Source organism: Acanthisitta chloris, unplaced genomic scaffold, assembly GCF_000695815.1.
Source record: "Acanthisitta chloris isolate BGI_N310 unplaced genomic scaffold, ASM69581v1 scaffold44937, whole genome shotgun sequence".
NCBI lineage: Eukaryota > Metazoa > Chordata > Aves > Passeriformes > Acanthisittidae > Acanthisitta > Acanthisitta chloris.
Genome location: NW_008684026.1, coordinates 12,645 through 28,916, shown reverse-complemented (window position 1 = coordinate 28,916; position 16,272 = coordinate 12,645). Strand labels below are relative to the sequence as shown.

Below are 16,272 nucleotides of genomic sequence, written 5' to 3'. Positions count from 1 at the left end.
TAATTAAGCTAAATCCAGCTCCTTCCCCTTGCTTGAAAGAATTAAAGATGATACATTTATTCAGGCAAATTCAAATGTAGGCTAAATATCAGTTTCCATCAAGACAAAAAAAATTAAAAAGAAATTCAGGGATACACTAATGAAAAAGTAATATATAATTCTGAGTTTTAGCTAAGCCTGGAGTATTCTACATCACCAAAGTACAAAAACCAAGTCTATAGAAGAAACCTGCAAAGAACTGGAGTCAGCTCCATGGCAATTTAGCATCAGATCTATAATACGAATTTCAATAAATGGTAGTATATGCTAATTATTATATAGTACCTGAAAAATCTAGGCTGATGCTCTAGATTGTTTTCTTCTAGCACCTTCCGTCGTTCTCTCTGTAGCTGCTCAATCCTCTGCTTTTGTATTTCAGCTCCTTCAATATTCCCTTCTTCCAGAAACCTGTAACAGCAGCAGTGATAAGAGACACAATTGGTGCTCCTGTCCTGTCTTTGCTCCAGAACCTAATTTTTACAGCAGGTAATTCAGTGTTTGTAAAGTAAACAGCTACATTTGCAGACACCTGCACTATCAGAAAGCACTTAAGGGAAACTAACCCTTATAACAAGCTCAGTGTCATGGGTATATTGGATTCTTTTACTTGGAAGTTTGCAACAGCAAAAATTCCACTGCAGAAAGAAATTTCAAGTGTCTCAGGTTTTGGCTATTCAAACACTGTATGCTCGACATCCATACCTGAAGTACTGAGTTTTAATACCCTTGGAAAGGCAGTTATCTAGAAGCATCCAAGAACAAATTTGAGGAAACACTGGTCCATAATGACTAGACCATCTCTTGATAAGTGATTAAGATGTCTCTTTCAGATGCAAATTAATGTAGAAATAGAAACACACTGCAGGTATCTACACAGAATAGTCTGAGTTTAGGGAAAAGTGAGTGTACAGAAGAACTATTTGAGGGAAATATTTAAGAAGTAAAACTCCTTACCTTTGGTCTGGCCTAAAACGTGTATCAGTGGATGGAAGTAATGACTTAGTTTGCAGGTCCAGTTCATTTAATTCCAGTGCAAATTGAGTAAATCCATACCACTGTTCATAGTCTTTAGGCATTGGATCTACAGAAGAAAAGAATACATTCAGAATTCCAATTAAATACTGTTATCTTTAGAAGGAAAATTCCAAGCTCCTTTCAGTCATTTGTTTATCCCTGAACCACAGACTCAATTCTGGAGTAACAAGAGGGTTTTAATAATGTGACAAAAGAGAACATCCCCCTTGATAACTGCACTGCAACAAGACTTCTGTTCCCTCAGCTGAATCAGAGCACAACTGTGATGAAGGCCACGATATTATCATAGTGCATTTTCAAACTACACTAGACAAAACCCCACAAGTCTGGGAGTTCAGCTATGGCTGTCATTATGGAATTGAGCTTTGTGGACTACCCTCCAATGTTAACACATTAAATACATGACACTTCTCTACACAAGCAGTGGAGGGGTTTGGTCCTTTTTTTTTCCTTCCCATTAAGAGTCCTTAATACTCACATCACATTCAAATATGAAAATAAGGGAGAATGGAGAAAATGCAAGAAGCCATGGGATTAAGTTCTCCATGTTATTTAAATGATGTATTCTTCTGGGCTAAATTTTAAATGCTTGACACAAATCTACTGAGAAATAACAAGAAATTGGAGCCTAATAAAGAGATGAAAACAGTAAGCTTATTCTCAAGCAGATCTCAGTTTCTGTACGTTTGCCATTCTGATCACTAACTTGCTCTCCATATGCAGTTTGGAGATGAAGTTGTCCCACAGTATAAACTTTCATGCCACTTCCCAAAGAGTCGATGCACAACTTTTCCCGCTTTATCCATGACACTGCCTTCAATCTCATGTGCATTTGGATTCCAATACTTTGCCTGTAATTAAAAGGAACAAGGGTAAAAAAGGTGATTAAGAGCTCAAGTGTGAGTGATTTTGCAGTGTCAGCTGGACTCTGCTGTAGAGTGATTTTGTGAAATTAAAACTATTCACTTAGGTGTGCATTACAATATCATATGCAAACAACTGTTGTCAGTACTATTAATCACCTTATTAAAATACTAATGTTGAGAATTGTATTTATATTGTTTGCCTTTTTTAGGGGCAGCACTAGGTGAAACATAGCTGACCTTGAATTTTGCCCTATGACAGTTAACACTGACTCCTGCTTTGGTTATCTACATCTTCCCCAAATTTGCAGAAGAGGAAGCGAAGGAACTGATATGTTAATCTCCACTTTAGACAATGTACAAAACCTTACAATCAAAGGTGTAAGATTTGCAGGCTCTCAAGCTTTAAAAGTTGAACTCAAAACACCCACTGCAGCTCTGAAAATACATTACAGTACTTTCAAATAAATATTTGAAAAAAAAAATCACCCTAATGCTTATTAGAAACCACAAGGTATTCAGGAAAACAAATAAGAAAAGGACTCTGTCCTGCTGCTGAGCATGCCAAGCTGCATAGGTATACTGAAGTACTTCCCTTATATCTGTATGGTCTGTTCTTCGTAAAGCACAGCCTTTTTCCAGCAATCAAATACAGAAAATGCAGATTAAATTAAGCCTCCTGGCATGCTTTGCAAAACTATTTCTTGGCTTAGAAATGTTGGCATTGATTTACATTTTCATTGATTTTCCTTTACTAGGAAGAAGTAACCTATTGACAAAACCTAAATTTAATTTAAATTATAAGGACAATTCCTAGGGAAGTCATATCTTGAGGCCTTGTAGTGAAGCAAAAGCTTTGAGTAACACCACGACCTCCAATTAAACTCCTCCGAGTATCTGCAAAGGTCTAGAAAAGAGCATTGGGTGAAGCACCTGCATAAGCACTGGTCCTGCAGCTGTTGAATGAATGCAACCACAGCACAGAGCAGTTGGTTAGCAGGAGGCACGTGGCAAACCACTGTCAAGAGACATCACGTGTCTACCTCTCTTACGAAACACAGGGTAGGTGTTTCATCATATTTCTTCCTTCCCTTTCTCCATATTTTTCTGCATCCTCAGTGAAATCATCTGAGAAAACTGTTGCTTCTCTTTCTTGTCTGGCTCTGCATAGTGAGTGGCAATTCCTTCAAAGTTAAAGTTTCTCAAAGGCTCACAGGTAATTACAGCTGGTAAGCAGTAGTACTGAGCTTCAGCAGAGGGTGTCCTCCCACTGCTGGATCTGTTAGAAAAGGCACTGTCAACATTGCTGTGCTTACCTTTATGAAAGTCAGTTTACAGTGGCAAGTGTCATCGTTAAGATTTTTGATGATGATCTCTCCATAGTGTTCAATCCATCTTTGCCCACTTAAGATGTTATGGATGCAAGATGTCACCTTGTTCCATGCAAAATGGTCTTTAAAACTGTAAGGAAAAATACACAGGAGAAAAATCTCATGCCATGTTCAAATGAGCTCATAAACTTGTGAAAAACATTTGCAGAGAACTTAATTAGATAAAACCCAGCATTTTTTTCTGGAATGCCTCATCTTCTTGTCCCACACCTTCTCAAAAACAAACCCGATGACAACCATCCTATCTCCCAGTAAACCACTTTCACTTCTGCTATAAACTTTGGTCTTGAATTCAGTTTTCTCTCTTTCTGATATCTTCTGCTGGCTTAAATGCCCATTTCACAGCTTGTAACACAGTGGCAATGGAAAACACAGGGACATGGGCCACCAGAGTCATTCAAGGAGTGAGCAGAATTAGCTTGGCTCAAGCTTTCAAGGCTGAGCCTGTGTGTGTGCTTTGGGCAAGAGCAAAATTTCTCACCAGGCAGTTCAAGATGCAGTTGCAAACTGGAGGACAGCAGACAGGGAGAGATGAACAAATACCAATAGGTAATACAACATTTTACCTTTTATTAAAGAACTGGATGTTCTTATAAAACAGCTTTATAAAATGTCAAGGAAAGGGAAGTCTCCTGAAGACATATATTCTACAGCTTGTTCTTCGTATGGATAGCCAAGTCACTACTGGTAAGGTAAAAGATAAACTTAAAAAGCACAAGTTTCCCCACAGCAACTGCCTCACACACATCCCATGGAGTTCTTGGAACCTGTCCCTACCTCCCCTTCATCACTTGCTTTCACTTGCTGCTTTGTAAGAGGACACACAAGGACAGTTCTTACACACTAGCAGATATGCAGCCAATTTACCCCACAGTAACTTGTTTTTCTGCCACTATCTATGCAGGTCACATGCTCTATCATGCCTGTTAAAAAACTTTATTTGCTCCAAAATTAACCTTAATACTAATCCCACATTTCCCCTTATAGCCTCATCATCTTTTTTGTACCAATTTCTTTATCAAATCCACAGGGATACAAACCAGCACATGGAGATGACATTTGAATCAGATTGTTTTCCAGTTCATCAGACCACCATGGGCCCTAATGTTAGTTTTCTTGCCTCTGAATCCTCATCCGTATCATAAAAACCTTTCACTCCACAGCTTAGGCTGCTATGAACCTAACATGGCTTATACATTATCTTTTGGATAATATCTCACTATATCACAGTTTTACCCACTTAAAAGGAAAAGGCTTAGTCACTTAGTTTGATGAGTGCTAGGTTCTTGAGTTATTTTTCTTTTTTACTTTTTTTTTTTTTCTGATGGCAGAATAATTACTTTAGTACTTTCTCTTTGGAAAAACAGATTTAATTAGAATGTTACTTAAGCTTTGGACCTCTGGTTCTTCAAACATGATGGATATAGGCCAAATTTTAAGGGATTTTAACTGTTGATCGATAACAGGCACTCTGACAAGCCAGAATAGGAAGACCACAGATGCTATTTTATTTTATCTTTTAATTCAACTATATTCAACACTTAACTACAGTAGCTGCTAACTTCCTTGGATAATAAACACCATGTATGTAAGTGGTTCTGTTTATGACTTGCAGTAAGTATTTATGCAGTGCTGATGACTATCAGTCTCATCCAGAGCCCAGGACCCCGTAGGGTCAGGGTCCTTACAAATATAGGTATAAAAGACAAGAACAACAACACCCCTTCCCACAAACCCATATTCCAGCTTAAGAATTCATAGCTTCCTCTACCAAGAAGTTTTCCCCTGAGAATAAAATGCATAAAGGTTGAAATTCAACAGAAGTATGAAAATACCAACTTTTCTTTTTCCAAGGTAAACACTGTTTTGTTTTTTATAACCTTTGAAACAGTTAGTGCTTCTGTTTTATGCTTCTGGTTTTGGTTTGGTGGGTTTTTTCTTCCTCCCCCTTTCTCTCTGTTCATTTAAAACTAAATCATAGTCACCAATTCTTTCAAAGGTCTAATAAAGCACAGCACAGCTTGCTCTCATCTGGATAAATGTGTCTTCAGTGTGTGCAAGCACGTCTGTGTCTGTGTACTTACGCTGGAAGAGTTACATGTGTTGTACCAACTGGAACAATCTCCATGGACTTTCCCCAGAATTTGTTTTTCCATCTTACATCTGAAACAGGAAGAAGAAAAACAAAAGGACAGGTTTAGTCACAGGCATGGGTGAATCAGTCTATTTCTGGGTTCTACTTTATTGTCAAGACATTCAGAATAACAAGGTGCAACGTTAAGTGTTCCAAGAATGCTGTGAACCTTTGAACAGAGGTTGTAGTTACTTTGTTGGTTTTTTTGTTTTATTTGATTTTCATTAGATTATTGGTTATTTAAATAGCAAAGTAATAGATGTTTGAAAGTCCTCTCTCAAAAACTTTTTCAAAAGAAAGGAATTTGAATAAGCTATAGGCAGCACATACTTGTCTGGAATTCAGTTGCTAGTGAATGAATGCAAACATTTCCAAACACAAGAGCAGAATTTCAAATAAAAAAGATATAACAGCTAAGAACATCCAGAGTGAATGGAAGGAATGGAAATGAATGGAAGCAAGAGAATGTTTCAAAGGGCACAAAATGACAGAGGAATTTAGTCTAACTTCCTCTATAAGTTTAATTGGCCTTTTTAAATCATGTCTGAATCACAGAAAGATGTGTTCATGTCTCACATCATTTCTTCAAAAAAAAAAAAGATAAGAAAACTCAGTGCAGGTTTAGCCAAATTTATTGAGCAAATACATTTAGAAGAGAAAAAAAGCATAGACAGAGAAGCATGGCAGAAGGGGTATAGAGTGAAATTTGGCTAGATAATCAGGCAGTAACTCTCACAGTAGCTTCAGAGCTCAGGGGAACAGTACCATTCCTATATTAGACACCACGAACTCCTCTCCCTGCTCAGTCTGAAAATGAGGGGAAAATTTAACTCTAGCCTGAAAAAGATGCTAGTTCTAACACGAGAAAAATGAAACAGTTTCCTGTGCAATTTGGGGGGAAAGCTGTTATGCTGGCTGTGAGACAGATGCTCAAATCACAGTTAGGAGATTACGTATCTCCCAAGTATATAACTACAAGTGGTGACTGAGCCACACCAGGCTGCCTACCATTGCAAAGAGTGGAATGAGACATAAGGCAAAATTCCTCATGGAAAAAAAATGATCATTTCCTTATCACTCGAGAGAAGGACCTTTTGTTTTTTTCATTTTGAAGTTTGATGCTTAGTCAGCATCTTCAGTGAGAACAATTCTGTTCTGATTCCTATACTGCACGATAAGAGGTCCAAAACTACCCTGAGTATGATAATGTTGAGCCCAATTCTGTACTAGCTTTCTCTTCTGCAATGGGATGGAATAGGAAGGGCAAAGGCACACCCTACTGAGTTGAACACTTAAAATGCATTACCAGACTCTGTCATGTTCTACGCTCTCATATATGGCACAGCTGTCCCACAGAGATCAGTATGTGGGAAGCATCTTGGGAACCAGTGTGCAACTTGATAATCCTAGAATTTTGGGACAGCAAAGCAAAGCAAAGTGTTATTTCAAAGCTATGCTCAGACTAATTCAGGCACAGATGCTGTAATAGCTGGAACTTTCTACTCTTCATTTCCATTGCTCATGTGTTCACACTCCTTTGCAAAAGCGAAGTCAACTTCATGAATCATGGAAAGCTATTGCCAAAATATCTGTCTCTGTCAGAACTCAGCCTTCTAGCTCCCTAGAAATGATCAAGAGATTTCTTGATGTTGAAACAGATGAACTAAGGTCAGTGTCTGGTGGGATGACAGCACAACTCTGGCAATGTTTCTAAGGACTGTCTCCTTTCAAACTGAGAAGATAATATGGTAAGTGAAAATATCTTTGCACACAAAGAACTGAACTCAGCGACAAGTTGCCTTTATGATTAACTTGATGTTAATCTTTCCACATAAATTAATGTAGCCCTGTTACAAAAGAAAACAGCATTCTAAAATCACCTTTGCAATAGAAAAACATCACTGTCTAGACCTCCCACAAGCTCAGCTAGGCACATTTAAAATCAAAACAAACAAAAACCCCCAAATCCTGCTGTACCCTGACTGAGTCTCCTCAAGAGACAGCCTTGTGCTCATCAAGACCAAATCTGACTCTTTCTCATTAATCAGATTCTCAGCTCTCATTATTACAGAAGAATTTAGTTCTCTAAATGGAAGTGTTAAAACATTTGAGTGGTAACAGTTGTCAAGATCTGTTAAACAAATCAGTCTCATCTATTTTTATTAAGACAAGCTGCTATCTAGTCTTATTTATACAGTATTCAGTTCCTGAATACATTTTTGGTCATCTTATCTTTTTGACTAAGAACAAAAGGATTATTGTGTCCCAATATTTGTTTTCAAAGCAAAGAACTACACAGAGCAATAAAACCCAGACTAATGAGTTCCAATTTCTGTGCAGTATGGCTTCATCTGTAATAACTATAATCAAGTCAGCAGAGTCAATCATAAAAAAAATAAATTATAATATGGCTACATTGTGAATTGACAAACCTCTGGGTGAAGGATTTTAACTGAGTTAAAAGGCCTAGTTACGTTTTGTGCACACTCCAAAAACACCTAACCACACAGGCATTATTACTGGCTGACATCTTCACCACATTACACAGCAAACAAAGCTCCAACACGTCTTTTGAAACAACATTAGTAGTCAAATAGCACAAAATCTTACAAACTGTAATAAAGCCAGCAGAGAAAGAGAAGGTAAATATATTTATCCTTGCTCTTAAGCTCATTTTTGAAAATTGCTTTCAGAACAGGTTTACAAGATCTGCCAAGTTTCAGGATTTAACTTGTAGTTTTTTCACGCTGACTTCTAGCTTGTTTGTTTTATAGCTTGAGGTACAATTGCTTCTTTACTAAAGAACACCCCCACAAAAAATAAAACCCAAACAAACCTGATTTCAAAGAAGTGCAGATATTTGTACATGAAAAGAATAATCAATTAATGTTACATAAAACCACCTGAAAACACCTTGAACCTTTTTGTAACAGCAGAATATCCAAATAAGAAGCATGCAACTAAGTATAGGCTAGCACTTCTTAAAGCCATTGTAATACAAATTAAACAAGGAATTTCAATTTTTCATAATTTCTGGATATTTCATGTTAGACATACAACGAAAATCTCATGCACATTATAAAAGTAAATGATAGACTGAAGAGTTACCTTGCCAAAAAGCAAAATTCACAGATTCAGCATGGCATGCAGAAATAGGTGGATGGTGACTGACCTAACAGCAAGACATGAAAGGGGAAAATAAAGATGAACACATTAACACTCGAAGAGTCATTATTAACACTTGAACAGTCATTTTGGTTTGGGTTATTTTTTTTAGCTCCTTCATTCCTCTATGACAATTACAATTTGAACATTTACTTTCCCTTTGCAGTTGTGTCCTGGAGGGGGAGGCAGTGAGATTAATAAGGTACTAAGACATAAGAAGCCTTGGAAGGAATGGGAAGCACTTACTTTAAAAGGCCTGTGAATTTTGTTTGAGGGAAAAATCTCGCTCTACCTTTTGTGCATTGTCTCTAGGGTGATAATTAAATTTACCCTTAGGACCTCTAATAGATTAACAGAAGCTGCATCTTGAGCACGGAGACAAAAAATTTTAAAACCCCATAGTGACAAATTTTTCTGTACAGTAAATACCCACAAAACCCTAACTGTGAGGAAGGAGACAGTGATCAGTGTCTCTAAGTGGGCCACGTGTGGAGGAATCAAGCCACGAAATTCCATCTAGCAACCCCTGCTACAGCAGCAGTGACACTCCAAGTGTTTCTAGTGTGAAATGCTAACCACATACACTGTACTTCATACATGAATTGGGGCAACCACCAAAATAGCAAAGCAAGGACTGTGAGTAAATAAGCAAATATACAATTCTGACTATTAAAACAAAATAGTAAATAATAAAGTAACTGCACAAAGTGAAAGCAGTCACTCCTCCTTGGTTGTGAATTCTCCCTTCTGGGCAAACACAATTAACGACTAGGACCAACTCTCTGATGTTTAATGCCTACTGTTCTTTTGACAAAGACAACTTTATTTGCACGTCAAATTCCTATTTCCCATTATGAATTTGATTTATTAACTATCTACATGGCTCAAATGCAGTTTTATTTTCTTCTTAGTTATTCCTTTTTCGAATCTGTTATTGCACATGTTTTCCACAGGCATCCAGTTATTTATTGAACATCCTCTAATTGCTTTAAAAAAAGTACTAATTACTCTCAGCTATGGCCTAATCCACCAAGAGCAACATTCTCTCTCTTACATACTGTACCCAGATTAACCCCAGATGTCACTATAATACATGGGTTAAACTTAGCTCTCGCTTAAACTGCTATAATTCCAGAGTAAGCTCATGGTGCTAAGAGGAGTTATTCTAAACTCATTCCAGCAACAGAACAGAATCTTCGTTATTTTACACACTTTGCCTATCTATTCCATGGAATACATACTACCTGCACAAACAAGTTACCTAGGGCAAGCATCAAAATGCTTGCACAAGCAATAAGCAACTGCTCCTGATGCAAAGATAAATATTTAATGCTTGCAAGTTGCATGAAATTTCTCTCCTCCTATACTGCCCTCCCATCCTAATATTTCTCCACCTCATATTCTTACAGTAACTTTACCACTCTATAAACTCATCTCACTTATTTCACATATTAGAGCAATAGTTGTTAACAGCCCAAACCACCTCATGTATTAAAAACCCTCTTTATAAAAAGTAGCCTTTGGACTGATTTATCCAATATTCAGGCAAAAATCTTTTTTTAATTGAGTGCAGCATTAAGCTCAGTACCAACCTTGATTCACCACTTTGTTACTCCAATTTGATGTTACTCTGGTAACTGCAGTGCTCTATACACATCATCTTAGAACTGAGATAGCACAGTGAAGAATCACACATTACTTCAACTTTAAATTTGATTCTTGCCTTGACTATTTTACTTCTTGCTGGGTTTTTTTCCCCCTCCTTAGTTTTACTCTTGCCTGTGACATTTCTTGAGACTAAGGAAAGATCGCATAGCATTTGTCTTTGTCAGTTCTGAAATATAATGTGCAAAATGTTGCACCTTCAGAGGTGGTCAAAACCACTTTTCATTTCCTAAAGGCAGTCCCTTAGAAGTCTTTCTCTGATCAAATTTCTAGATTGTACACCTTTGCCCACTGCACATCTTCTGTTTTTTCTTGTTATGTCTAGACAGAATGAGACATCTTTCAGGCATTCTTATTTTGCTAGGCTCCAGGTATTTAAGTTTTATCTCTTTTTACCATATGTCTCAAGCTTAGCAATTTTGTTAACTTGGCTGGTTGAATACTTTTCAGCCATACTTAATAATTATTTCCCTACTGGGGAATAAACACTCAGACCATGATGTGCTGTATACATCCTTCATGGACTCAGCTGTGGTACCAGATGGGAAAGGCTTAGCCTACGAAGTATTTGGACAGGAAGCAGAAATATTCATGGTGCCATAGAAAATACTTTTGGTCGATTGACTCACACTAGGGATATATTTGTTATAAAAGAAGACGTTAAACAGCTGGAGATAGAGTATTTTCAATGATTGCACACAAAAGAAAATGACAAGAATGTAAACACTAGTTGCAGTCATGATCAGATTTCAGCATGGGGAATTGCACTCTACTTAACCAAGTTATCTAGTTACTGGAGCAGGCAGCCTGCCAGCCTTTACTTCTCGAGTGTCAGCTGCTGCTTGTCATGTTCCATGCCAGACTTAGCAGACTTTCCTCAAAAAAAACAATTTCCTTTGTTTATAATTCTGTGATGTCCCTTGAGTTTTGCTGGGCTCAGGTTATGTAAAGTAATTTTGTAGTTTGCCATTAATTCCAGAGGATTCTAGCCATGCATTTAGAATTCAGCAGTGTATCAAGTTGCAATTCTAAGGGCTGCAGCATACAATACCTGTTCCGCAAAGAACTGGAAACCCTTATCTTCACGAATACATTCATAGGTTTCTCCAAGCACAGGATTAAATGGCTTACTTCCAGCTCGGTAGTAACTGGATGCATATGCAGAGACTGCAAATGCAGCAATATACACCTGGGAAGAACATATTTGGGATTTTGATTAATTCATTTACCACAGCAATGCGCAGTTTATTGCTATACGTTCTGATTTAACAGAAGGGGAGGAAATAAAAAAGGTTTTGTCCTGACATCAGATTCTGTACTTCTCCCATCATTTGCAGATTAGAAACCTGCATGCCCCCTGCAAGTTAAACACTAACTCACATATTAGAGAATTGTTCAGTTTTCAGAGAATCATTCAATAGTCCAAGGATGAAATTATTAGGGCAATAGTGCAAATTTCATCCACTAAAAGCAGCATTTCTGAAAAGTGTTTAAAACAGCTCAGCATTCTGCAATAGAGTTCAAAGCAGTAACCTTAAAAAAATCACGTTTGTTAGATTTTTGTATAATAACTAGCTTTTACAGTTATGGTCTGTGATTCTATAGATCTACCAGCTATCCTTTTCCTAAACATGGCACAGGAAGCATTGGATGAGTTTTCACCAAGTTTGCTATTTCTAATGCAGTTTAAATTAAATTGTCTCTTTTTTTCTACTGTGTTTCTACCTAATCATGAAACTGTTCTTGATTATGACTGAGTTACAGGTAATCCTTCCAAATTTTTGCAGTCAACTCAAGCATAACTCCTTCTAAACATGAGGAATTAGAATTTGGGGTTTGATTCAAGGCTCCTTTGTATCATTTTTCTCTCTTTCATTCCCTTCTCCTCATCTTCTGAAAGTGTGGATGCTCTCTTTTCACAATTTCAGAAACTAAATCCACTTCAGAAAGGCTCTTCTATGAACCATTTCAATTACTATGCAATAGTTAACATTAGTTTTTGCCTCAGGAATTTCTCAAAGACAAAAAATACTCCATTCTGAGGTAATTTCCAGATGCTTGGGTGTGGGAAGGAGGTAAAAGGCTTCTTTTCACTCCCATATGAGCAACTACTGCTCATTTCCTTTTCCTTTTAGCATATGTTCTCAAGAAAACAGAAAAGGCTGTGCACCGAAAATCCCAGGGAATAGTCACACCCTATTGTCCTGGGAACAGACCCTTGAGAGGGTAAGAATGAGGCAAGAGGCTTTTCAAACTGTATTTGTAACACAACTGTTTACATTCATTAATAACCTCATTTTAAGATAAGATATAATGACTTGAAAACTTGTAATTCAGTTTATGGAACAATCTGTATCTTTCATTTAAGATAGTTTAAGGAGCTTTCAGTCCTTTATTTACCTTCATTGTACCCAACACACAATTGTATTGCCTGGTTTTGAGATCGTGAACATTTTGGATTAACCCCAAAACTTCAGAAAACCAGTTAATAAAACAAACGGAGCTTATTTAGTTAATACAAACATATCACAGCCATGTAGGGCTGGAAGATTCAGCACCCTCTATGCACAAATGTGCTACCAGCCTTAAAAAAAACACCCTTAAAAAGGTATATCGTAGTTTTCATACTCAAGAGGGAATTATGTTAGTTTGACCCCTTCCTCCTTTTCTGCTGTAAATTTTTAATCTTACAGAGCAAGAGCTGCAAAAGAGAACTAAGCTCCTTTTTTGTTTAAGCTTGCAGAACAGCAAGGTACTTGAGGAGAGAAGAGACTTCCTGAAAAAGCAACAGAAATGATGCAAAAGAGTCAAAAATAGTGGCTATGTAATGTACAGACACACTTGGAGAGTTTGCCTCTCTCAGGTGAAAAACAAAAATGGAACAGAACTTCTTAATTTCTTTGGCATTGTTTTTATATTTATTCTAATTACACTGACTGTTACTAAGTATTTGGAATAACATTTACCATCCGTTCAAATGGGTTTGGTGTGTGAGCTGCTTTATCTAGTAGTTCACTGTACTCGAGCTCCTCGCAGAGACGCTGAAGGGTGTTAAGTGGCTCATTTAATTCAACAGGCATGGCCACTTTGGAGAGATCCTTTCCTATGTTATTTCTCAGGATATTCCATAGGCTGATGTTGCTCGTGTTAGGACATGGAGCTGGTAAACATGTTCTCCGTTTAGAATTGCATCCAATTCCACTTTCAGAAACGCAGTCTGAAAAGGAAGGAAGGGGCAGAACAAGTCAATTCACATTTACTTAGTTTCACTCCTTTTGCAAACACACATTACATTGCAACTGTCTTTGCTCCTATCAAAACTTCCTTCCACCCACAATTCATTCAAGAGTTTTGCTTGTGGTTTGAAGATAGCCTGTAATAAAAATGACAAAATTAAGAACAAGATTTTATGTATGTTAACTGAGGTAAATGCCAGGTACAAAAGATGCGTAATAAAATGACCTTTCTTCCCCTTAAAGGCTGTAAGAAAAGGCTCAGACTTCCCACTGAATTTGAAAGAGTAAATATTATAACTATTTTATTTGTAATAGAGATGGATTTCTATCTGTTTAAAGGACATAATACCTTTTTCCTTGACAGAGCTTCAATTAAGTTGACACTTCTCAGAAGGCAAGATGTAACTTAGAGATCCAAGCACAATAACAACTCCTACCTCTCTTTTCCTACTTTTTTGAATACTCCTACTAGGGAAATTTACCACATCACAAATCTACATGCAGGCTTTTCCACAGTGCTTCCCATAGCCTTGAAACTTTTTTACCCATGTTAGCATTTTGATATGCCCATGCATTACTCAAGAAATGACATGTTTTAAAGGTGGAAAAGCTGAAGCAACTGTGGTGCTATGGGCTTGCTAAAGGTTAATAAAAAAGCCCTCAAGTCAAGAGGCCTTGACATGAATATCTGAAGTCTGTGTTGCTACATCAAAGCAATGGGAACAGGATAAATACTTCTGTGTGCCATGAAATGATTTGTAGCAGGATCCAAAGAGAGCTACAAGCTTCTGCAACAAGCACTAGTCTGAAGTGATTGCATTGTTTAGCTGTACATCAGTTTCATTCCAGACAGGAATGTGTTTGCCACTACATGAACATATTTTAGCTTTACACATCCTTAGGAGCACCTAGGAAGCTCTAGCCTTAGGATCAGTTACTATTTGGAGACATGCAGGCATAGCCCCAGTTTGTCTGCCCCATCCTTTTCTGGCCTTCCTCACAGAGCTTTGTCTTGGAGGAATTAAAACCACAGTGGGCAGCACATCTTTTCTGTGCTGCATATCCCCAAAGAATCCCTGCCCTTAAATGCACAATTTCATCCAGCATTTCTACTGCTGTTCCACTGACTTAAGTGTGGTATCAGCAGTGCTTACAACAGTGACAAAGTACAGATAACCACAAGGGCTAACTTCTCCATCACTGCCATCCATGGCTGCTAGCCCATGCCTCACATGGAAGTTTTAAAGTGTAATCAGCAGCCTCAAAGTTCTGAGGAAGAAGTTTTCATCTTTCCTGCCACTCACAGACTAGCAGTACTAATATCTCATACGACCAAGTTACTATAGCAAGGACAGTTGAAATATTCATAGTCTACTGTCTGTCTCTTTCTTTTTGCATGAAAATGGCTTGGGCACTATGAATCAAAGAATCTGCCTGGAACAATTATACTGTTGAGTGCTAAGAGGTTGGCTCCTATACTTCCCTATTGGAAGAATTTCTTTAATATCAGAACAGGTCCAAAAGAAGGATGATCCTGTAGACACCTCAGGAATGAGGAGTATCTGGATAAGAAAGAGGTAAGTGCTAAAAACTTATGCTTGTTCAAAAGAGCTCCCAGAAATAGGATTTGGCTATGTCTTTTGACAGCTTCTGATTAAAAGCAGAATAATAATTGACTCATTTACATATTCTGGACCAGCCCATTAATTGGGATAAACTAGTGACAAAACAGGGTGGTTAGAACTAAGATATTCAGCTCCCAAATCTTCTGTACAGTGAAGTCTGTCCACCCCTCATTAAAGGAAAGCCCATGCAGTTCTGGTTTGCAGGAGCTGTGACAAACAGACAGCATTAATACTAACGGAGTTTCAGACATCTGACCTCCAGCTAGACTCAGTGACTTCTAAGGCCAAACTGGATCATTATCAATATCTGGTCTGGCCTTCTACATTACAATGGCAAGAGGATTTTGCCATAATCCCACAATTTATGGTACAGCTAAAGTCCTGTAGGAAAAAGACATCCAGTTTTCTATTAATGGCAGTGGCAGCCTGCCCAAAGCACAGAAATAGCAAGTACCAGAAACATGTGGAGATGCTGCTAATACAGAAGACCTTCAGTGACAGTCTGTGTTACAACATGAAAAGCCACACTAGTAACAGTTTTCTAATGGCCAGATCATGATATTAAATCAATCTGTATTCTTTTCTCTCTTATAAAGAAAAATAATTTTTTTCATTTTTGAACAGTTACAGAATACAACGATTCTCCAGGCATATCAAACTACCCAAGTTCAAAGGGATCTGCTGGTCCTTGGAGATGATCAGGAAACAGCTGCTAGTAAGAAACCACTGTTCAGCATTTTTTTAAGATAAAAATCTATTGATAGAGTGGGAAAAACATTGTGGTTAGCTGAAAGGAGTTGAAGGCACGAAGCCGATCAGTTTGTTATGACCAATTCTTCTCCCTCTGTCTAATCAGAAAGACAATTAAATTAGCATATGTACTAACAAGACTACCATGATGAAAACATGCAAGAAAGAAATCCTTATGCTCATATACCAGACCTGCCATTGTGTACTTATTCTCACGTTTCTTTAAACACTGAGTTCTGCTAAAACAACAAAATTCTGAATGCAGTTGTCAAATTGCAGACTGAAAAAACAGTGTGATAAGAAGAAAATTACTATTTGGAAAAAAGAAAGCAGTTAGACCTTGCTACTTTGAAAAATCCTGTGGCCATG

At 37.6% G+C, this 16,272-nt stretch overlaps 1 protein-coding gene across 1 annotated transcript in view; it reads right to left on the bottom strand.

The window, feature by feature from the left end:
* The window catches only part of OSBPL3 (oxysterol binding protein-like 3), a gene marked incomplete at its 5' end in the record, with an annotated part of 28,965 nt that overhangs the window by 1,240 nt on the left and 11,453 nt on the right, over positions 1–16,272 (bottom strand). Inside the window, 8 exons of the mRNA XM_009079135.1 lie at positions 325–447; positions 994–1,120; positions 1,781–1,925; positions 3,254–3,398; positions 5,413–5,491; positions 8,571–8,634; positions 11,344–11,481; positions 13,259–13,509. Coding sequence (XP_009077383.1) covers positions 325–447; positions 994–1,120; positions 1,781–1,925; positions 3,254–3,398; positions 5,413–5,491; positions 8,571–8,634; positions 11,344–11,481; positions 13,259–13,509 — 1,072 coding nt within the window. The remainder of the gene's footprint in view (positions 1–324; positions 448–993; positions 1,121–1,780; positions 1,926–3,253; positions 3,399–5,412; positions 5,492–8,570; positions 8,635–11,343; positions 11,482–13,258; positions 13,510–16,272) is intronic.